This window comes from Grampus griseus, assembly GCF_964374135.1.
Source record: "Grampus griseus genome assembly, chromosome: 9".
In the NCBI taxonomy this organism is placed as follows: Eukaryota; Metazoa; Chordata; class Mammalia; order Artiodactyla; family Delphinidae; genus Grampus; species Grampus griseus.
This window is the reverse complement of record NC_139003.1, coordinates 18519182-18542991: the sequence shown is the minus strand read 5'-3', so window position 1 is coordinate 18542991 and position 23810 is coordinate 18519182. Positions and strand designations below refer to the sequence as shown.

At 40.6% G+C, this 23810-nt stretch overlaps 1 protein-coding gene across 1 annotated transcript in view; it reads right to left on the bottom strand.

The window, feature by feature from the left end:
* Nucleotides 1-12984: 12984 nt before the first annotated feature.
* The window catches only part of SLC35B4 (solute carrier family 35 member B4), a gene marked incomplete at its 5' end in the record, with an annotated part of 35027 nt that continues 24201 nt past the window's right edge, over nucleotides 12985-23810 (bottom strand). Inside the window, 7 exons of the mRNA XM_082661898.1 lie at nucleotides 12985-13504; nucleotides 14324-14399; nucleotides 17802-17877; nucleotides 19197-19306; nucleotides 20873-20942; nucleotides 21162-21243; nucleotides 23584-23633. Of these exons, the coding sequence (XP_082518024.1) occupies nucleotides 13258-13504; nucleotides 14324-14399; nucleotides 17802-17877; nucleotides 19197-19306; nucleotides 20873-20942; nucleotides 21162-21243; nucleotides 23584-23633 (711 nt within the window). The 3' untranslated portion in view covers nucleotides 12985-13257. The remainder of the gene's footprint in view (nucleotides 13505-14323; nucleotides 14400-17801; nucleotides 17878-19196; nucleotides 19307-20872; nucleotides 20943-21161; nucleotides 21244-23583; nucleotides 23634-23810) is intronic.

The following is a 23810-nucleotide window of genomic DNA, read 5'->3' as shown; positions in this document are numbered from 1 at the left end:
ACCAGCAGTTAGGTTGAGCCCAGGATCTTGTGAGGTCACTGCTTTTTCCCCTGGGTCCTGGTGTGCATGAGACCCTGTGTGCACCATCCAGGAGTGGAGCTTCTGTTTCCCCTAGTCCTGTGGAATTCGTGCGATCAAATCCCACTGGCCTTCAAAGCCAGATGCTCTGGTGGCTCCTTCTCCTGATACCAGACCCTCAGGCTGGGGAGCTCGACGTGGGGCTCAGAACTTTCACTCCTGTGGCCGAACCTCTGCGATATATTTATTTTCCAGTTTGTGGGTAGCCCACCTGGCAGGTATGAGATTTGCTTTTATCGCTAATACATCCCTCCTACTATCTCCATGTGGCCTCTCCTTTGTCTTTGGATGTACGGTATAATTTTGGGTAGGTTCCAGTGTTTTTCTGTTGATAGTTGTTCAGCAGTTAGTTGTGGTTTTGGTGTTCTCATGAGAGGAGTTCTACTCTGCCATCTTGTCTCCCCCATCTGTGCTGGTTCCTAATGAGATGACTTTTAATTATGCTATATTTAGTGCAAAATCTATTTGTTTTATTCTTTTAGTGTTCTGTACCTAGGGTCCACTGACTAACATAATTAAATATAGACTGGGGAACAGGCTCAAGATGGCAGAGTAGAAAGACCCTGAGCTCACCTCTCATGGGTACACCAAAATTAAAACAATTTACAGAACTATCAATGAAAAAGACTGGAACCTGAAAAGATCTAGAACTAAAGAGATTAAGGAGGAACAACCAGATGGGTAGGAGGGGTGGAGTTGCGGTATAGTTAAGATCCACACCCCTGGGTAGGCAATCCACAAACAGGAGAATACTTACAATTGCAGAGGTGCTCCCGAAGGAGCAAGGCATGTGAGCCCCACAGAGGGCTCCACACCCTGGGGGGTCCTGCACTGGGAAGATGAGTCCCCAGAACGTTTGGCTTTGAAGGCCAGTGGTGCTTACTTTCAGGAGACCCAATGGGCTGTGGGAAATATAGACTCCATTTTTAAAGGGCACACACAAAAATCTCACATGCTCCAGGACCTGGGGCAGACCTACCTGCTGATCTTGGAGAGGGAGGAAGCAACTGGAGACACCCTGGGGACAAAGACACTGGTGGCAGCCATTTTGGGAAGCTCTTACTACCATGTGGACACTGGTCCTGGCAAGCACCATTTTGGAATCCTCCCTCTAGTTTATTAGCCTCAGGATCCAGCCTCACCCCCACCCACCAACCTGTAGGCACCAGTACTGGGACACCTCAGGCCAAGGAACTAACTGGAAAGGGACACAGCCCTGCCCACCAGAGGACCCAGTTCCACACACAAGTGCACAGGCCCTAGACTTAGAACTGCCTGAGCTCTGGCCTCACCAACTAGCAAGCCTGCTCTAGCCTCAGGACCAGTCTCATCTACCAGCAGAAGGCAGACAAAAGCTCTGGGACCTGCTAGGCCCTGGCCCCACCTACCAGTAGGCCAACACAACCGAAAACTCTACAGCCAGACTCCGGGACCCAGGCTGCAACTAGCCCCAGGATCTGACTTCACCCACCAGTGGATGGGCATCAGTCCCAAGATCTCCTGGACCCTGAATCCACCCACCAGTGTGCCAGCATTAGCCCTGGGGCTCTCAGGGGTTTCCCAGCAAGCTGCATCATGATCTGGCCCTAACAACCAGTGGCCAGCAGCCTCCACGAGGCAGGGCCTGGCAACCAACCAGAGCGGGGGCAAGCCATGCCTATCAGACTTCTCACAGTAGCCAGCCCACCACAACAGAAGGACCCACGCAGCCCTCATAGAGGCATCGCTAGAACACATAGCTCTGGTGACCAGAGAGGCATGCACTGCTTGGACTCATAGGAAGTCTCCTACAAAGGGCCACTTCTCCAAGGTCAGGAAATGTAACCAACCTGTCATACATTGAAATAAAAACAGCAAGTTGGGCAAAATGAGGTGACAGAGGAACATGTTCCAAACAAAGGAATAAGATAAAAATCCCAGAAGAACTAAGTGAGGTAGGGTACCTGAGAAAGAGTTCAAGGTAAGCATCATAAAGGTAATCAAAGAACTTGAGAGTACCGAGTGAAAAGTTATAAGTTTTGAACAAAGAGTTAGTTAGTTAGAAAATATACAGAACTAGATGAAGCATACAATAACTGAAATGAAAAAATACACTAGAAGGAATCAACAGAAGACTAAATGATACAGAGGAATGGATCAGTGAGCTGGAAGACAGAGTAGTGGAAATAACTGAAGCTGAGCAGCAGAAAGAATAAAAAGAAATGAGGATAAGAGACCTCTGGGAAAACATCAGCATACTGACATTTGCATTATAGAGGTCTCAGAAGGAGAGCAAGAATAGGCAGAGAACATATTTTAAGCAATAATAGCTGAAAATATTCCTGACTTAGGAAACAGATGTCCAAGTCCAGGAAGCACAGTGAGTCCCAAACAGGATCAACTCAAAGATGACCTCACCAAGACACACTGTAATTAAAATGGCAAAAATTAAAGATAGATAAAGAGAGACTATTAAGAGTGGCAAGGGAAAATCAACAAGTTATGTACAAGGGAATTCCCATAAGGATATCAGCTGACTTTTCAGCAGAAACTCTGTAGGCCAGAAGAGAGTGGCACAATATATTTAAAGTGATGAAAGGGAAAAACCTACAGCCAGAAATACTCTACCTGGCAAGGCTCTCATTCAGATATGATGGAGAGATCAAAAGTTTTATGGATAAGCAAAATCTAAAAGAGTTCAGCCCCACCAAACCAGCTTTACAAGAAATGTTACAGGGACTTCTCTAAGCAAAAAAGAAAAGGCAGCATGAAAATCATGAAAGGGAAAAGCTCATTGGTAAAGGCAAATATACAGTAAAGGTAGGAAATCATCCACATACAAGGCTAGTAGGAAGGGTAAAAGACAAAAGTAGGAAAACATATCCACAGTAAGCAGTTAAAGGACACACGAAACAAACATGTAAAATATTATGCCCAAAGCAGTAATTACGAGGGGAGGAGAGTAAAAAGGCAGGGTTATTAAAATGCGTTTAAAATTAAGAAATCAACTTAATCATATTTATGTGTATACGCATATATATGTGTATATACACATTATGCGTATACACAAATATATATATATATCTACATTCACACAGCAAATGGTAACCACAAACCAAAAATCTGTAGTACGTGCACAAACAAACAGAAAGGAATCCAAACATAACACTAAAGACAGTCATCATCACAAGGGAAGAGAACAAAAGAAGAAAGGAACAGAAAAGAATTACAAAAGTGCATACATATCAATAATTACCTTAAATGTAAATGGACTAAATGCTCCAATCACACAACACAGAGTCACTGAATGGACACAAAAGGAAGACCTGTATATACGCTGCCTAAAAGAGACTCACTTTAGATATAAAGACACACATTAGACTGAAAATAAGGGGATGGAAAATGTTATTACATGCAAATGGAAATCAAAAGAAAACTGGGGTAGCAATACTTAATCTGAGACAAAACAGACTTTAGAACAAAGATGGTTAAAAGAGACAAAAAGGACGTTACACAATGATCAAGGTATCAATCCAAGAAGAATATATAACAATTGTAATTATATATGCACCCAACATTGGAACTAAATACATAAACCAAATATTAATAGACATAAAGGGAGAAATTTACAGTAACACAGTAATGGTAGTAACACACCCCTCTTACATCAATGGACAGGTCATCCAGACAGAAAATCAATATGGAAATACTGGCCTTAAATGACACATTAGACCACATGGACTTAACAGCTATTCATAGAACATTCCATCTAAAAGCAGCAGAATACACATTCTTTTCAAGTGCACATTGAACATTCTCCAGGAAAAATCACGTGCTAGGCCACAAAGCCAGCCTCAGTAAATTTAAGAAAACTAAAATCATAATCAGGCATCTTTTCCAACCACAATGCTATGATACTAGAAATCAAATACAAGAAAAAACACTGCAAAAAACACAAATACATGGAGGCTAAACAATATGCTACTAAACAATCAGTGCATCACTGAAGAAATCAAAGAAGAAATTTAAAAATACCTGGAGACAAATGAAAATGAAAACACAAAGATCCAAAATCTATGAGACACATCAAAAGCAGTCCTAAGAGGGAAGTTTATATCAATACAAGCTTACCTCAGGAAACAAGAAAAATCTCAAATAAACAACCTAACTTTATACCTAAAGGAACTAGAAAAATAACAAAACACAAAGTTAGTAGAAGGAAAGAAATCATAAAGATCAGAGCAGAAATAAATAGAGACTGAAAAAACAATAGAAAAGAACAATGGAAGTATGAGCTGGTTCTTTGAAAAGATAAACAAGATAAACAAAAGTAACAAACCTCTAACTACACTCATCAACTCAATAAAATCAGAAATGAAAAAAAGTTATAACCAAAACTACGAAATACAAAGGATAAGAGATTACTGTGAACTATATGCCAATAAAATGGACAAGGTATAAGAAACATACAAATACCTAGCAACATACAATCCCAATTTAATCCCAAGATTAAACCACAAAGAACTAGAAATATGGACAGTATCAGTAATTAAATGAATGAGTAATCAAAAAAAAAAAAAAACTCCCCCAAAACGAAAGTCCAGGACCAGGTGGCTTCATAGGTGAATTCTACCAAGCATTTAGAAAAGAGTTAACACCTATCCTTCTGAAACTATTCCAAAAAACTGCAGAGGAAGGAACTCTTCCAAACTCATTCTACTAGGCTAGCATCACCCTGATACCAAAACTAGGCAAAGATATCAGAAAAAAAAGAAAACAGGCCAATATCACTGATGAACACAGGTGCAAAAATCCTCAACAAAATACTAGCAAACCAAATCCAACAATACATGAAAAGAATCATACACCATGATCAAGTGGGATTTAACCCAGGGATGCAAGAATGGTTCAATATCAAAATCAATGTGATATACCACATTAACAAAAATTGAAGAATAAAAGCCATATGAAGAATAAAAAGCATATGATCATCTCAACAAATGCAAAAAAAGCTTTTGACAAAATTCAATATCCATTTATGATAAAAATTCTCCAGAAAGCCGGTATAGAGGGAACATACCTCAACAATAATAAAGGCCATATGTGATAAGCCCACAGCTAACATCATACTCTATGGTGAAAAGCTGAAATTATTCCTCTAAGGTCAGGAAGGAGATAAGGATGCCCACTCTCACAACTTTCAGTCAACGTATTGGAAGTCCTAGCTATGGCAATCAGACAAGAAAAAGAAAGAAAAGGAATTCAAACTGGAAAGGAAAAAGGAAAACCATCACTGTTTGCAGATGACATGATACTATACATAGGATATCCTAAAGAGAGCACCAAAAAACTACTAGAGCTCATCAATGATTTCAGTAAAGTTGCAGGATACATAATTAATATACAGAAATCTGTTGCATTTCTATACACTAAAAACAAACCATTAGAAAGCAAAATTAACAAAACCATCTCATTTATAATCGCATCAAAAAGAATAAAACACCTAGGAATAAACCCACCTAAGGAGGTAAAAGACTTGTACTCAGAAAACTATAAGACTCTGATGAAAGTGAAGACAACACAAACAGATGGAAAGATGTACCATGTTCATGTATTGAAAGAATTGATATTGTTAAAATAGCCATACTACCCAAGGCACTCTACAGATTCAATGCATTCCCTCTCAAAATACCTGTGGCTTTTTATTTACAGAACTAGAACGAATAAATTTAAAATTTGTTCAGAAACACAAAAGACCCCCAAATAGCCAGAACAATCTTGAGAAAGAAGTATGGAAATGAAGGTATCATGCTCCCTGACTTCAGACTATACTACAAAGCTACAGTAATCAAAACAGTATAGTACTGGCACAAAAACAGACACACAGATCGATGGAACATAATAGCCCAGAAATAAACCCACACACTTCTGGACATTCTAGGACAAAGGAGGCAAGAATGCATAATGGAGAAAAGACAGTCTTTTCAATAAGTGTGGAGAAAAGACAGTCTTTTCAATAAGTGGTGCTGTGAAAACTTGACAGCTACGTGTAAAAGAATGAAATTAGAACATTCTCTAACACCATATATAAAAATAAATTAAAATGGATTAAAGACCTAAATGTAAGACTGGAAACCAAAAAGAAAACATAGGTAGAACACTCTTCAGCATCAATCGTAGCAATATTTTTTTGTATCTGTGTCCTGAGGCAAAAGAAACAAAAGCGAAAATTAAACTTAAAAGCTTTTGCACAGCAAAGGAAACCATCAACAAAACAAAAAGACAATCTACTGAATGGGAGAAGATATTTGCAAATGATAAGACTGATAAGGGGTTAATATCCAAAATATATAAACAGCTCATACAACTCAATATCAAAAAACAACCCAATTAAAAAGCAGGCAGAAGATCTGATGGACATTTTTCCAAAGAAAACATACAGTGGCCAACAGGCACGTGAAAAGATGGTCAACATCACTAATCATCAGATTAGTAATGCAAATCAAAACCCAATGAGAGGACTTCCCTGGTGGCGCAGTGGTTAAGAATCCACCTGCCAATGTAGGGGACATGGGTTCGAGCCCTGGTCCGGGAAGATCCCACATGCTGCGGAGCAACTAAGCCTGTGTGCCACAACTATTAAGCCTGCGCTCTAGAGCCTGTGAGCCACAACTACTGAGTCCATGCGCCACAATTACTGAAGCCCACGCGCCTAGAGCCCATGCTCCGCAACAAGAGAAGCCACCACAATGAGAAGCCTGCACACCGCAATGAAGAGTAGCCCCCGCTCGCCGCAACTAGAGAAAGCCTGCACGCAGCAATGAAGACCCAACGCAGCCAAAAATAAAATAAATCAATTAAAAAAAAAACAACCCAATGAGATATTACTTCACATTTGTCAGAATGGCCATCATCAAAAAGACCATACAAAACAAATGTTGGAGAGGATGTGGAGAAAAGGGAACCCTCGTGCACTGTTGGTGGGAATGTAAATTAGTGCAGCCGCTGTGGAAAACAGCATGGAGGTTCCTCAAAAAAGCTCCAGAACTACCTTATGATCCAGCAATTTCACTCCTGGGTATATATCCAAAGAAAATGAAAACATTAATATACACGCACCCCAATGTTCATAGCAGCATTATCTACAGTAGCCAAGACATGGAAGCAACCTAAGTGTCCATCAACTGATCAATGGATAAAGATGTGTATATACACAATGGGACAGTACTCAGCCAAACAAAAGAAGGAAAGTTTGCCATTTGCAACAACATGGATGGACCTGGAGGGTATTACACTTAGTGAAATAAGACGGAGAAAGACAAATACTGTTTGTTATCTCTTATATATGGAATCTAAAAAAAAACTAGTGAATATAATAAAAAAGTAACAGACTCACAGATATATAGATATATAAACTAGCTGTTATCAGTGGAGAGAGGGAAGGGGGAGGGGCAAGATAGGGGTAGGGGATTAAGAGATACAGACGTCTATGTATAAAATAAATAAGCTACAAGGATATATTGTATATACAGCACAGGGAATACAGCCAGTATTTTGTAATAACCATAAACGGAGTATAATCTATAAAACTTTTGAGTCACTATGTGGTACACCCGAAACTAATATATTTTTGTAAATTGAGTATACTGCAAAAAAAAAAAAAAACAGATTGGGTGTGGTATACTGCTTTGAAAGTTGCTTTTGCATTAAGATTCATTTAGAAACTAACACACCATTGTAAAGCAACTGTACTCCAATAAAGATGTTTTTTTAAAAAAAAAGATTCATTTAAAGGCAACAGATGGAAGATAAAGAGAGCTGGCCATTGCAACATTACAAAAATAAATTTCTATTAAGGCAAAGAGGTTTTGAGAGATTTGCTACAGAAACTTACTGCCATGAACCTCTAAAATCTCCCAAGGTAAGCCGATCCTCTTTAAATTTCTTAAATAGAAACTGACCTGTCGCCTGAGAAGTGGTTTGTGATTGATCCAGCTGCCAGGCATTAGAAGACACGTTGCTTACCATCGTTTGTAGTAAAATGTCCCACCACTATACAAGGCAAAAATTGTAGAGCTTTTGAAACTGCACACAAGCACTTGAAAGGTAATGGTGACTGGAAACACCTGCAAGAAATTTATCACTTTTATTAAAAAGCAATGATTGTACAATTCCAGATAAAAAACCAGGTGTCTGATGAGTTGTTTCTGAAGGTAGAAAATAGCTCTTTATAAGAAATCATAGTAAAAAGACTCATTCAATTTGTTTGGCAAAACATTTTATTCACAAAATGTCCCTTTCCTCCTTAACTCTCAGCTCAAATAACTCGTAAGGCTGGAAGCCGACATCTGATATTTACACAGCTCAAAATCTGAATACTCACTAATGCCTTAGCTGTTCTACATATTCTGCTGCTGTCTAGTCCCCTCCTCCCCCATCTCTGTTCTTAAATCACAATATGAATGAAGAGCTCGGAGGCTGGATAAATCAAATCCCCATCATCCCTCCCCAGCCCCACAACACATAATCTGTTAAGAAATCCTACTTAAAAATCATCCCCTTTTTCTTTGGAGGATGATGCCATTCTCTGGAATGAAAGCAACTCACACAGAAATGATTTGTGAGTGCAAGTGATACACAAAGACATTTTTATCACGTTGGGGAATAACTACTGCTTCTCTCGGTTCACGGGAGTCTTCTTTACATCTTAAAAACTATAAATAATCCAATGTGCCAAAGAATTATTACAACTTTTCCCTTAAAAAATATGGGTCTTATTTCTTCTAAATGTAGACGAAGCTTTTCCCCTCACTTACCTCTGGTACCCGCACAGCTTGCCTTACTTGATTGAAATTGAGGACATTTTGCAGGGTCTTAGTGATTTAAGTAGGTAAAGCTCAGAGGAATGTCTCAGTATGATACTGAGGAGACAAAAAGACAATGAGCTCTAGGCATCAGCTGATGCAAACCAACTCTACCAGCTTTGGAGATGTAAGGGTCACCCCAGGCAGCCTACTCCAAAAACTTTCAAGCATCTTTAATGGTCCCCTGAGGGCAGCTCCTGGCACTGAGCGTCAAATAGATGGAAGGTGCTAAGTTTGTAATGCTCTGCCCTCCTCCCACCAGGCAACCGGAGGACAAAAAGCCGAGTACCCACAACTCCTGGCGTGTATCCTTCCTTCCCTCTCTGGCTTAGAATCTTAGGAATGTTTCGTCTTATTCGTTTTCTTGATAATCAACTGATGAAGAGTGGGAATGGGTATCAGGAACCATTAGAAGGTTTCTCTGAAACTTGAGGGAATAAGAGATCTTGGTAAGGGTTTATTTATTCATGGGACAAAAGTCAGAGCCTGGTCCCTCCCTTCTCTGCAAGGTCCACTGTGAGGAAGCTGCTAGAAAGAGAGAGCACACACTACAGAGTCTCCCACCCCAGCCTGGTACACACTGAACATATTCCAATGCTTATGACTAGTTATTTTACTGACACTGTTTATACTCGTTTTCAAAGGTCACGCATCTGTAATAAAAATGGATTTTATCTATATTGACAGTTCTTTCAACCCAAGACTGAACTACCACAGGTAAATTCCATGCACATTTTTCAGAATAAAGCTATTGAGACCAAAATGCTCATAATTCTATTTACTCCTAGGCAAAGAGAAACAAACTACAACAAATTGTAGGATCTTGATTTCAGATCTCTACGTTGGGGTGCCTCTCAGTGTGCATCTGTGGAGATGCTCAGGTCTTTGTTGCACAGTCTCATATGCCAGCCGTCCGTCAATGAGCATGTCCACCAGCCCAGAGCTAATTCACTGGTTTACAATTACTCCTGACCTAATGCTTTCCACCTCCTCTCACCACAGGCATTTGGCACTGGGAGTGAAGTCAGCTAGAGGCAGGGTAAAAATGAGCAAAATACAGATACTACTGCTTTCCAAATATAGACAGGAACGTGGTAAGGATTCTCAGCCCCACTTTGAGCTACAACAGAACATATAAATATTTTCACATTACATTATTACATTAAATCCCATTCATATTCATCTTCACATACTCTGCCAGATATTCGCATCCTTATGGACACACCCCCCTAATATCAATGCATAACAAGATACATGCTACACAGATACGTATACCCTGTAAAAATCCACAGAGAAACACCCAGAGGCCCCAAAGAATAGAGGCATAAACAGATACAAGATTAGTAGAAAACTACGTGAGTGACCAGAGGTTGCTGAAGAAACTGGAAGTGGGGATCAGAAGTGAAAAGAACATGCAGAAGGGAGGAAACGTGCTCAGGAAATGACTGCGAGATACTAGAATCCTTCAAAATGATCAGGTGACCTTCCCAGAAGAATGGAAGGGGTTTGGTAGGGGTGGATCAGATCAGCTCAGCTTTCGTGGTTTTTCTTCACTCGACACAATGACCTAATCAAAGTACCGTATTCATTTTGGATAACTGGGCATGAAGAAGGAAAAAACGATTTGGATTGTGTCTAAATACTTTAGAACTAGATAGAAACTTTTCAAATGCATTAACGGTTTTAGTTGGATGAAAAAGAAAAGATCAAAAATAAATTCCTAATAAAAAATGAAAAAGCATTTATAATATGACAATAGAACTGTGGTAACGGTTCTGTACACATTAAATAAAATAATTCAAGTGTCCCCCATACTCTCCTGGTACCTCACGACTCTGGTCAAGCTGTGAAGTGAGTACACAGGTGTACACACACACACACACACACACACTATATTCTGGCTAGTCATTTGCTATTTGATCTTTGTTCTAAGGGTAGAGTCTTGGATGCCTTAAACACCAATCTCTCTAGTAAACAAACTAAACCCTCTATCTCTGGGGCACAAAATTACATGGTCTTGACCCAGAGAAAGATGAAAGGCATTTAATAGACATTTCTCCTCCAATTAGGGATGAGTCTGACCCTCTACAAAATGGTTTATTTGCTCTTTTAACAGGGATTGAAATCAGTTCCAACTTGGATTGAAAAATAAGTTAACCAAGGGGAATAAATTGTTTAAAGAAGTATTAACTAGTGTCTGTTAGATTTATTTCCTAATAACCAAATACTAGAGGAAAAAAACCAATTCCCAGGGCATTTCAGACATTCTGTTCTTACATGCGCTTATTTCACTGTATGAGTGCCTTAATCTGTCCATACATATCCTCCTGTTAATAAGACCAGCAGAGGTGTTCAGACTGAGGAACACACACACTCTAAAGCCAGAATCTAAAACCTCGTGGACCCAGTTGAATGCTGTCTGTGTACATCAACACTGTTTCAGTAACTAAAAATTGTAATATTTCCCATCAACATAAAAAAAGTGATGCTACGTCATGTAAGGCTCTATCCTGTCAAGACTCCAGATATGCCGCAATCAAAGAGCCCCTGGGGACAGGTTCTTCTATTAAACAAGAAGAAAAGCAGCTTTTGTTGTTCTTGTTTTTAAGAGGATATTTAACACATGGTATTTATAGCACCATCAGTCTGAGGAACTCTAACAGTACCTTTTGAGTCCATGAACAAGTTCACACCTAATTCCGCATCTTTTAGTATAGACCTTCACTGGCACTGAACAGCTGTCAATGTCCAGAACCACAAATTGATCTGAAAACCCTGTGACTTAGGTGGAGAAACAGCATCCACATTTTATGTAACAAAAAACCCGAGCAGCCTAAGGGACTTCCCCAAAGCAACCTGGTGGTTCTAGGACACTTATTGCAGACCCATCAGAGAATAGCTCCAGATAGTAGAATAAACACACCACACCCTGGGTGAGCTCAAGAGACCCTGAGAGCCAAATCTCGATATAAGAACACAACCTGAACCCAGCGCAGAAGGAGAGGCCTCTGTCTGTGTGCAAAAAGATGGGCTGGTAAGTCTGACGGCCTCCAGAGCACGTACCTGCGTGAGACAATGAAGGTCCGAACTGAGTGAAGGACAAGGAAATAAAAACACTGACTTTCGTGCTCTCCTCTTCTCCCAAGTGATCACAACCCACACGGGAGCACACACACACCTACATGTGCCATCCTGACACCGTTCTTTCTCAAAGTTACCCCATGGGAGGAAAACCAGACCTTTGAAATGATTAGCAAAAGGGGGGCATGTTTCTATTAATACATATGATAAAACACACACACTCCCATACCCATCAAGAACATTAAGATGACATCCTCCCCCCCCCAAAAAAATTTCCATTTTAGTTGTGATTTGGCCTGACTGATACACCACACCCACACCCATTGAATATATTGGTTCACTCATTAGCCTGGCTGGTCATAACTATCAGAGTTGCCAGGCAGAGCTCCCCCACGTGGAGCCCACCCTCAGTGCCTGTCTGTGCTCTCTGGGTGCCCCTGCCCCCGGAGCCAGCTTCTCCTGGGCCATCCTGGCATCACCATCTTAGCTCGAGGCTAATGAACCAGAAAAGTGAGAGAAGACAGAAAAAGTCTCTCTTTCCCAATTCCTACACAACCTTTCTTTCTTATTAACACTGTGCTATACAGAGATGCTGCAGGTTTGTTCTAAGTACAGAAAGCAAAAGGTGTGAAAGCATATGACTTTTGCATAGAAACAAGAAAAGGAAAAATGTGGGAAAGGATTCCCACCAGTCCTGCCCCGGAGTCACCAGGGTGCACAGGGCCACCTGCTTCTTTCCCAACACACAGGAGAAAGCCCAGCCCCAGCATCCCGGTGCGGCGGTTCACCCGGCCACTCGGTTGTTCCTGGTTGGGGGGGTGCCTGGAGCGTCTGCCTGAAAAGTGCTGCTGTGGGTGGCAGGTTAATGGAACAAGGGGAAAGGCCACAGGAGGATAGAGACTGTTACAGCAGAGAATCATCAGGACAGGGATAATCTTGTCCAAGACCATGGATGTAAAACTAGTAGCTCTGGGGACTCAGATTTCAATAAGCAAGTACAGTGCTGAAATTCTGGTAGAAACAACAAATGCAAAGGCTGTTCAATGGTGGAGAACTGGTCTTTTTTTTCCTATTTCAGGGTTGGGGGCTCCTATTCAGGGTCCACAAATGTGGGTCTGTATAGGCATGAGAAATCTGAGAAGCACGTCCCTCTGAGGATTCTCTGGTACATGGGGGGTGATTCAGCATTAACCAAGGTGAGATGGTGGCCAGTCCCTGGCTCACTAGCCTCGGGTCTTTCTACTCCAGGAAGGCCTCAGCTCTTCTTGGCCTCCTTCTGAGGCTGGCCTTTGGTGGCTCCCAGGGTGTTCCACACCTCTGTGTACATTAGGGTCCCAATGAAGACAAACAAGGTGCCCAGCCAATGCCACCGAGTGAAAGGGTTCTGAAAGTACAAGATGGAAAAGATGAGGCTCACAAACTTGCGCAGAGTCACGACGAGGGTGACGGTGAGGGAGGCGCATTCTGTGGTCAGGATGAAGACGCCCCGGATGCACACGTACCTGGAGGCGCAGGTTAAGGTGGTTTTCTGTAGACAGCCCAGAGATCAGTGGGAGAACCTTCTGCTCTAGGACCCAAAAACCATGGGGGTTGGCTCCAGCTGCCCTGAGGCTCTTCCTTGCTAGAATATCCTGTAGAATTCCTGGCCTGCCATTCCATTTGTGGACCCTAACTTGAAACTGCCTGAAAGCCTCCTATTATTCTTATCCTGGATTCTTGCCAGAGTTTACAGAGACATCGCCTCCCCAGTAATGACAGAAGGTAACGCTCTCGGTAAAGGTGATCACACCTCCTCCCAAAAACAACTCTGAAGGGCAAACGAATGAGGTGACTTCAGAGGAATGAGGTCCATCTCAATCTGTTTCATTGTTTCAAAGACTCAATGATTTGTATAATGGACTTACTGGTGGTTCCAAAGAGCCATTTTAAAAATCAGGTTTTACTTAATTTGAAATTTCTTGCAGGATTCTGTGGCAGCTTGTGAAACATCCTAGGACACTGGAAAACTCCATGTAGAAATCACAGCACATTTCTGTCACATACTAATCCTTAATTACCCATTGATTTCTACACCTCCACTCAGAGCTTTTCCTTCCTGGTGCCCTGGGACTTACTGACCCTCCACACCACCAGCATCTCTTCCCCCCTTCTTCCCACAACAAAGGAGCTCACTGGATGGGCCTGTCTGTCTCCTGCTTACCGCAGAAGAGATCAAGGCAAAAACGAAACTCATGGCACTGCACCATTAGAAGAAAGGAATAAACATTCCTATGCCAAAATACCACAGCAAAGGCCATATGGCAGAGGGGTGCAAAGGATACTGGGTGATGACATTCATGAGGAGGTAGAACCACATGATGGGCACTATCACACCAACGACTGGAACCTGATATAATTCTGCAAAGATTAAGAGGAGAGAGAGTTGTATCACTTCCGACAGCTTATGTTTTCATCTTTTTGAACAAAGTAACACAGATGAACATAATAGAAATAGAAGCGTTATTTCTCTTGCAAATACATTTGGATCGTACACTACTTACTTGCCTTGATTCGAGGCTACACCAGCCTCAAGAGTCACTACATTGGTTTCTTAAAACAAATTATAATTTATTTTACTTAAAAAAAAAACTCTTTACCGTTCACCTGAATAGGACCCCACTTTACAGAGAAAGAGTGTGAAACACAGAAAGCTTCAGAATGATACGGTCTTAACTGACAGTTAACACAAGATGTAAGATAACCCATAACTAAATGCCATTTGGAAATACGTTCAATCCTTAATCAAAGAATTCTAAATTACACAAGGCTGTACCATTCTATATCTATTAAGTTAGCAATTGAACATTTATAAATAATATCCTAATCTGGCAAGGTGGTAGTGGAAGTAGCAGCCATTCAGTGGGTGATAGTATAAATTGGTGTTTTTTGTTTTGTTTTGTTATAAATTTATTTATTTTATTTATTTATTTTTGGCTGTGTTGGGTCTTCGTTGCTGTGCGCAGGCTTTCTCTAGTTGTGGCGAGAGGGGGCTACTCTTCGTTGTGGTATGCAGGCTTCTCATTGCGGTGGCTTCTCCTGTTGCGGAGCATGGGCTCTAGGCGCACAGGCTTCAGTAGTCATGGCTTGCAGGCTCTAGAGCGCAGGCTCAGTAGTTGTGGTGCACGGGCTTAGCTGCTCCACAGCATGTGGGATCTTCCCGGACCAGGGCTCGAACCCGTGTCCCCTGCATTGGCAGGTGGACTCTTAACCACTGCGCCACCATGGAAGCCCTGGTGTTGTTTTAAAAATCAATTTCACAATATGTATTAAGGAGCCATAAAAGTATTGCTTCTTATTCTTAGGAATTAATCCTAGTTAATTCAAAAGAAAAAAGTTTTATATATTTTGCAGTCATATCTATAATAAGGAAATACTCTGAATCAATCTAAATGTCCAATGATAGAGCAAGGACTACGTAAGCTAAGGTAAGCAAACTAGATGAGGCGTTATATACGTGACAAAAAAAAAATCGTAAAGATTATATATAGTCATATAAAAAACTCAGAATGAAAGTGAAAAAGCAAGTATAAAATTATATCTACACAAGGATTACGACTATGTAAGAATGTATGCGAACAGAGTCAGGAAGGAAACTGGTAAAATGAAATTAGCTCACGTGTAGGGTGATGAACTGTAACTTTCCTTCCTTTAAATACATTCTTATGTTAGTTTTATATCATGAGACTTGCACACTAAATATGTGGGAGGAAATAAAATATCCAAGATCAGAGAATAAGGACATAGTAATCCTCGAAGGGCCAGTTTTTTTTATATTGCTAAATTGTTTGTGGGGCTTGAATTATACAGCATAACTGAGAAAAGTGTAACAAAGTGATGTTGAGATCTGGTTAGTAAATGAACATTAATTTTCTTTTGCAAAAAATAAAAATTCATATATATAAATAATTTATTAAAATTGTATGTCTGGACTAGTGGGAAATCCCCATAATTTGGTATTCTATTGTCTTTGAAACACTTAGCAAGTATTGAAATGAAAAGAAAGTTAACAAATATTATTACTGTTTAATCACTTTAGAGATTCACTGTATCAATTTGCTGAGGAAAGACAATCAGTATGACATAAAGTATTTAGACAGATGTACAGTTCCCTTAGAATATTCAAGGATAACACGTTCATCTGAGACACTTAAGCAAGAGAAAAAAATGTATACTTCACTTAGGAATGATTCTAAAGATTCAATTTTTTGAAAGCAGACGTTAAAAAATTTTTTATAAAAATACCCATCCCTGTGACTTTTAGAAGGAGCATTCTAGTAACTAAATCAATATCAATCCTAAGGAATTTGATAATGTGTTTATTTCCATAGCCCTTTGCTATGTGGGGACTCTTAGAGACCTTAAAAACCACTGCATCAAAAATCAGCTATATGTCAATTATACCTCAATAAAAAAAAGTCAGGGGCTTCCCTGGTGGCGCAGTGGTTGAGAGTCCGCCTGCTGATGCAGGGGACACGGGTTCGTGCCCCGGTCCGGGAAGATCCCACATGCCGCGGAACGGCTGGGCCCGTGCGCCATGGTCGCTTAGCCTGCCCATCCGGAGCCTGTGCTCCGCAACGGGAGAGGCCACAACAGTGAGAGGCCCGCGTACCTCAAAAAAAAAAAAAAAAAAAAAGTCAGAAATGATTGAGTAATTGAGTAATTCAGAGCCTTAAAAACTTTCTTACACATTGCCACCATCACACTTTTTGCAAGCAAACGGGACAGGCAATTCTACAAACTCAAACAGAGAACAGTCACAACTTCACAACTTGTGACCAGATAGCAAACAAATGTTTACTCAGCACCTACTGTCATTCTACAAAATACACTTACCATTTTAGGTCTGAGCAACATGAAGACTTAATTTTAAAAGTGTGTATTTGTTCCTTGTGTAATCATTTGTCTGTATAACAAGCTATGTCTTTTAGTAGATAATAGGATTATATCAGTAATTTATTTGAAGTTAACTGGCAATTATTAGCTAATTTATTAAATCCTTTAAAAAGTAATAGCTAGGGGCTTCCCTGGTGGCGCAGTGGTTGAGAGTCCGCCTGCCTATGCAGGGGACACGGGTTCGTGCCCCGGTCCGGGAAGATCCCACATGCCGCGGAGCGGCTGGGCCCGTGAGCCATGGCCGCTGAGCCTGCGCGTCCGGAGCCTGTGCTCCACAACAGGAGAGGCCACAACAGTGAGAGGCCCGCGTACCGCAAAAAAAAAAAAAAAAGAAAAAGTAATAGCTAACTTACACTGTAGACATTTGAACTAATTTTGTTTACTCCTGCTGCCTATCTGCCCTGTAACTAGGAAAAAGCCCTGTCATCATTTTTGTTCCTCCTTGCTCAGAGGCAGCTCGGCCTGGATCTGTGAGCAGACTGCCTTTCCCAGCAGAGAACAGGAGTAAAGAAGCTGGACTGCTGCCCAACTTCTCACAGCTCCAGTCACTGCAGTATTATTACTATTTGTTTGCATTCTCAGAACATCATACATTGCACATTCAAATGCAAACACAAATTCCACAGCAAAACAGAAAATTTGAAGATACTGTCTTACTTCATTGATTGAGAAGTGCCTATAAAGGCTTTTGCTGCTGCAACCACTGATTAATGGCACTATATTCCAGGAAGGTGGAATGGGGACTGTTTCCAGGGTGACAGATGATTTGGATAAGACCATGAAAAAAGCAGTGGTCAAGTCGAGAGTAAAATGGAGACGCTGCCTCTGAGACTGTTATGTAATTCTACTAGATAACCCCAAACTCACCAGAATTATTGAATAGAACGGCATGGTCATAAATGTCAGAAGCCAGGAAGATGAAACCAGGAAGTGGAAGGGCATGCTAGGGGAAGAAACATTTCATGTAAATTTAAATGCAAAAACATTCTAGAAGAATTAGAGTATCTTTACACTGATTGAAAGTTTTACAAGTTGTTTAACAAGCAATATCAAGAAAAGCAAGTCAGACTTATTTATTAAGTTAAAAGTATCCAGTGCTACTGACCACTTACATTGTAGGGCATGATATCAACCTCCAAATTACAGTTCTTGCCCTTTGAAACAAAAAAATAGAGCCAGCATCCTTTCCTCAACAAAAGGGAATGGAAAATTGAAACACACAGTCATTCTGCCCAAAGGATCTGCTACATTTTACTATTTTTACTATTTACTATAACGGATTTAAAAATTATATGGAACGTGCAGGCAGATTTTAGGGTGTTCAGGAAACTAGTGGGAAAAGAGAGTGGAGGACAATATGAAGTCAGGGATAAAGAAATGAAGACAAGAATAAGAAGAGATTGAAGAGGAAGGGGAAACAATAGGTAAGCAAAGATAAGGTGCTTGACAACAACCCACCACTACTACCACCACGATAACAAGGAATCACAGTAAACGTTTACCAAGCAGTTAACTATACACCAGGTACCATGCTAAAAGAAACACGGAAACCAAACAGAATGTTCCTTTATTTTTTTAATTCTCAGCCGCATACTCTAGTTCTAAGTAAATGTCTCAAGTTGCTTGTCTGCAACTTCAGTACAAACAGTTGGCAGGGAAGGAATCCCTGAGATTACTGAATCTGGAGGCAATGATATCACCATGACCTTGAGGAGCCGGGCATTATTTCAACAGAAAAGACGGGGGAGAAAGAGGAAAGTTAGAGGAGGGGGTTCTAGATCAGCACTTTCAAACAAGAAGCGAAAGCGTATATAATTAACTAATTAAACTCTCCATCAAAGGAATAAAGCCCATCTGAGGGACTTACTCCTCAAATCCCATCTCCCCCAACTCTCCCAAATGCCTGACCGCACATATTCTCCTCGGCATGGGGTTTCTGAAACTTCTATTCCCTTTCTAGGTTTCCATAGTGGTTTTAACTTGATTTCATCTATAGGAACATTGGGTTCCTTGTCCCTTGGGGTTGTTTCTGGTTGGCAGACATGTTCTGTTCACACTGACTGATAATGATCACCTCGTGTAGAGAACTGTGGCAGCCTATCAAAAGTGCCCAAGTCCGTGGGCCCCAAAACAGTTTATTGGATAATAAATTGATCCTTCGACTACATCAGAAGGATGACATATCACATTTGAAATAACATATTACAATAACAATAACAACTCAATAATTTTCATCTTCCCTGGATTCAAGAAACTGCTTACATTATAAAACAAAGCCTCCTTGGAGTGTTTCCCAAATTGTTTGTACAGAGTCTCTTGGAAAATACCCATCCTTGCTGACATCAGAAGAGCGAAAGTCAGTGCCCCAATACCTAAAAAGCAAACATCGAGTTACAAGATGCCTGCATTTGCTAACTTCCAGATCTTTTCTTAAAGAACATTAAGTTCTACAAACATTACACACTAAATGTGCAACATGTACAAAATTTAAAAAGAAATAAAAATCAACCACAATATTACCATCCAGTCCTAAACAGTTTGCTATCTCTCTCTGTGTATATACTTAGGTAGATATTTTATGCTGAGACAGGATCATAATGAATATATAATTTTATATCTTGCTTTCTTCACGACCTTTTTCCTGGATTTTCCTTCAAGTCATTCATTAAAATTTTTTCAAAAGTATGGCTGCATATTATTCTATCATGTGGATGTACCATACTTAAATGTCTTATAATAGGAGAATGGTTAGATTACTTCCAATTATTTCATCATTAAAATCAATGTACATCCTAGTACATAAATCTTTAAACAAAATGTTGATTATTTCCTTAGGATACACTCTCATAAGGGGGATTACTGAGTCAAAGGTTGTAGACATTTTAAAAACTCAATACATACACATACTTTTTTTCCCAGAAAGGCTGTGTCAATTTACCATAAACAGTTTATATGGAAATGGTTGCTTACTTTTTTTCCCAGAAAGGCTGTGTCAATTTACCATAAACAGTTTATATGGAAATGGTTGCCTTACTGCATCCTCAGCAGCAATGAGAATAATCATTTATTATCTTGCCAATATAAGAGACCAAAATTAAAAGGTACTGCATTTTGGTTTCAATTTGCATTTCTTTGATTACTAGACTAGCAAGGCTGAACATAAGTTTACTGAACATTAATTTTGTCCCCATGAATTGTGTGTTCATGTCTGTTGCAAGTTCTTATTGGATAAAGTATCTTTCCAATAGCTGATAAAGAGCTTTCTATGTTAAGAACAACAATCTAAAGAGATAAAGTTTCAAAGTCAAGAGGCGAGGAGAATAGTTCTTTCATTGCTACTTTTCTTCCATTTGGTCAGTCTCAATATCTTATTGCCATCACTAACTTTCCCCTCTCTATCATACACAGCAAGGGCAAAGCTCTATAGGAGTTGTTTAATTAATTCAACAAAGAGATATTTGTATTTTTAAAAACTCCCCAGGAGATTGTGATGATCCGTCAGGTTTGGGAACATTGCCATGTGGAACAGCTTATGACGAAAATAAATCTAAGATTTAGAAATGGGTCCCTTGGAAATTTAAAGAGTCAACTGCTGTAATGTGCCCTCCTTTTGTAGAAGCTTCTGCTCAGCAGACAGATCATAAAGAAATGGATGATACTCTATTGCTCCCAGAGAGTGTGATGGACAACTAGACACAGACCTTTCTTTATACACCAGTGGCAACCAAGACAGCATCCATGCTGTAGAACACAGTACTATGAATACAGACTTTTTTTTTTCGTTTCTTGAACACTAAGGTTCAGAGATATATAATCCCAGATGCCTCTCTCTTCTATGGCATAATTTGTTTAGCCAAAGCTTCTTGCCAAGAAACATATCCCTTAGGAGAAACCTCTGAAAACAGAACTGCAGAGGCAATTAGCTTTATTGTAATTACTGTACTTGCCTAGAAACCACCACGCAAATGCCTGGAATCCATCATTCTCACTCGAGCTGGACTGGGAAGTCTAGGAAATAAGAAAAAATACGAGGTACAGAGACCAGAACTACATTCAAGGGGCCTCAATACAAGGGAAATATTTATGTTACCCGTTTCCCTCTACTCTTCTCTTGCAGAGATTTAAATCCTTGTATTACAGGAGTATTTACATTTATTATATCATTAATAAGTACCTGGGCCCCCAAGGCAAGTAGTGAATAGAAATCATTTGTGAACAGATTCTTACCACCTGCTTTGCTGACGTGAAAGTGCAAATAAATATCCCCACAGACACCAGGGCGATGGAGGCATATTTGAATACACCGTATCTGCGAAAATAAGAAGAAGAGCACCTCAGGAAAGCATAGATACAGATTTCCACAGGACGCTGACAGTCAGATGGTTCATGAGAGTACAAGTCACCAAAACACAATCAAGGGGATCACTTCCCAGCAGAGTCCACGTAAGTGTGCGTGAAAAGAATCAGGATGCCGACTAGTTTCTAAATAGCGCCCTTTCTGGTGGTGGTTAAGACAGTTTGTTTCCCGTAGTTTGTGCACCAATAGATTGTTTCAACAGAAAACAAAGACAGACCAGACAGGACAGCCCATCCTGCTCTCGAGTCCGGATGAAAGCCTGCTAGATCTTAAGGGGTGCCTGTTGCTTTCCCTGGCTTCTGGGGCCCAGACCTGAGTGTGAAGAGACACAGCATGAGAGGAAGGGCGGAAGGAATATCAGGGACAAGCAGCAGGGGAGGGCACTGTCTTTACGTCTCTTAAATATTGTTTTGAAATGTTGGCATAGTTGGATAAAGCAAGTAATATGAAACTAATAGAACTATTAGCAGTAATAAGAGTGGCATTTCACATTAACTAAAATAGTATCAATTAACGTCCCTCTCAGGCTCTTGGTGATAAAGCAAAAGGCCTCAGACAGGAATGAAAAGAAGTTAAAACCTTACATCTGAAGTTTTCTACTCAAATACTTTGTATAGTTCTGGTCACAGCGCCTCAGAAAATGGCCAACGGAACTGGCTGCGGGGCAGAGCAAGGGGCCAAGCGCACCACGCTAGAGAAGAGGGGCGGGCGAGGACACAGGCGCTGCTGCGGGCAGACAGAAACATAAGGGAACTCTCCAGTCTGCAAAGATCAGATAGGGAGGTCTCAAATTCAGGCCTAAACAATAATGAAGGGCATGGTTAAGGTGAATATAGATTTGGTCTTCAAATCCTGGAAAAGGAAACACACTATAAACTTGACGGGTGCTACTCAAGATAAACAAAAGGAGAGAATTACTAAACCATGATATTAGACAGTTAGCTTAGGGAAATTCCTGTTCTCTGGGGGATACAGACTGGAGAGAGTCAAAAAAGACTTAGAGAGATTCCAGAAGACAGACTAAAAACAAGCTCTTAAGGAAAACTGCAATGTTTAAGGCCCCCAACATTTGGGGTATGTCAGGAGACTACATTCCTTTTATAATAAGTTCTTTTGTATCCCTGCTATGCGCCAAAATCAAAGGTTGGAAAGACCACGGGTCTGTCCCAATGTGACCTTTACATTACCAAGAAGCACAGGGGTCCCTTCAAAGATAATGAACCTGACCATTACCTCCGTGTGCTTGAATAGAGAGAACCTAGAAAAGAAATCAACTACAATGGTGCTTATCTGGGGAATACATAAGCCTCAGGAGACAAAGAGCTCACGATAAGGAGCCTTTTCATGACACAGCCCTTATTACTTAAAAACTCTAGCTTCCCACACTGAATTGACAGCTACTTTCCAAGCTGGTACAGAGGGTTTTAATACTTCGGGCTGGGTACTAAATACATTGAAAAGCAGGCACCAACTTGCACGATTTTGGTCTCAACAGTGAGGATGAACTTCCCCCTGAGAAGTGTTCCAGACTGCACCGACTGTCTCTGCCCCACACCTCTCCTCCCTGGGAGTGAGGCTCCGAATGAAGGTGAGAGACAAATGCTTGGCAACAGCATCCCAGATACTTCTGCTATTTCCCAGCCGTACCCAGAGAGAGCCACTGGCGACAGTTACAAAGAAGGGTCCTGAAACTTTTCATCGCATCTTGTTTGGCCACTTGGGCCTTTGTTAGGAATTTTCTTTATAATACGTATGATTATTTCTTAGCTCATTATGTTGTACGCTTCCTAGGACAGCACTGTCCCACAGAACTCCAGGGAAGCTGGCAACGTCCCACATCTGGGCTCTCCCAGGCGGTCACCACTAGCCACATGCAGCTGCTGAGCACTTAAAATGGGACTAGTGAGATGGAGAAACTATATATTTAATTTTATTTACTTTTTAATATTTAAAATTAAATGTAAATAGTCACATGTAGCCAGTGGTGACCACGTGGGACAGTGAAGTTCTAGATCAATTGGCTTCGTAGATTAGTATGGTACTGAAGATTCAACGATGACAAGAGTTTATTAATTCTACACAGAGAATATGCTGCTCCAAAGCCACAGGTGGGGCCTCTTACCTGGTCCACTGCCTCAGGAATGAGCACCACTGTCACAGACAGAACTAAGAAACAAGGCAGATGGCCAAGCACAAACTTATCATCACTATGAGAAAAGGAATCCAGATGAGCTTATGGCTGGGGCTCAGCTTATCCTTCCTATACACAAAATATAAAAGAGTATTGTTTACCTTTTCTTCAAAATGATAATTCCTAGAATCATGTTGGCAATTAGAGAACCCTGTGAAAAGAGACAACAGAGTTTTAGTGCACTAGGGAAAGGAGATAACACAATTCAAGATAAGTATGAACAGGGGCAAGGTGGGGAAACAGCTGGAAAGGGAGGTTAGGATGAATGATCAGTGAGGTACACCATGTTGCTAGGATGGCAGAAGTTACAAACCATAACGATCTACAC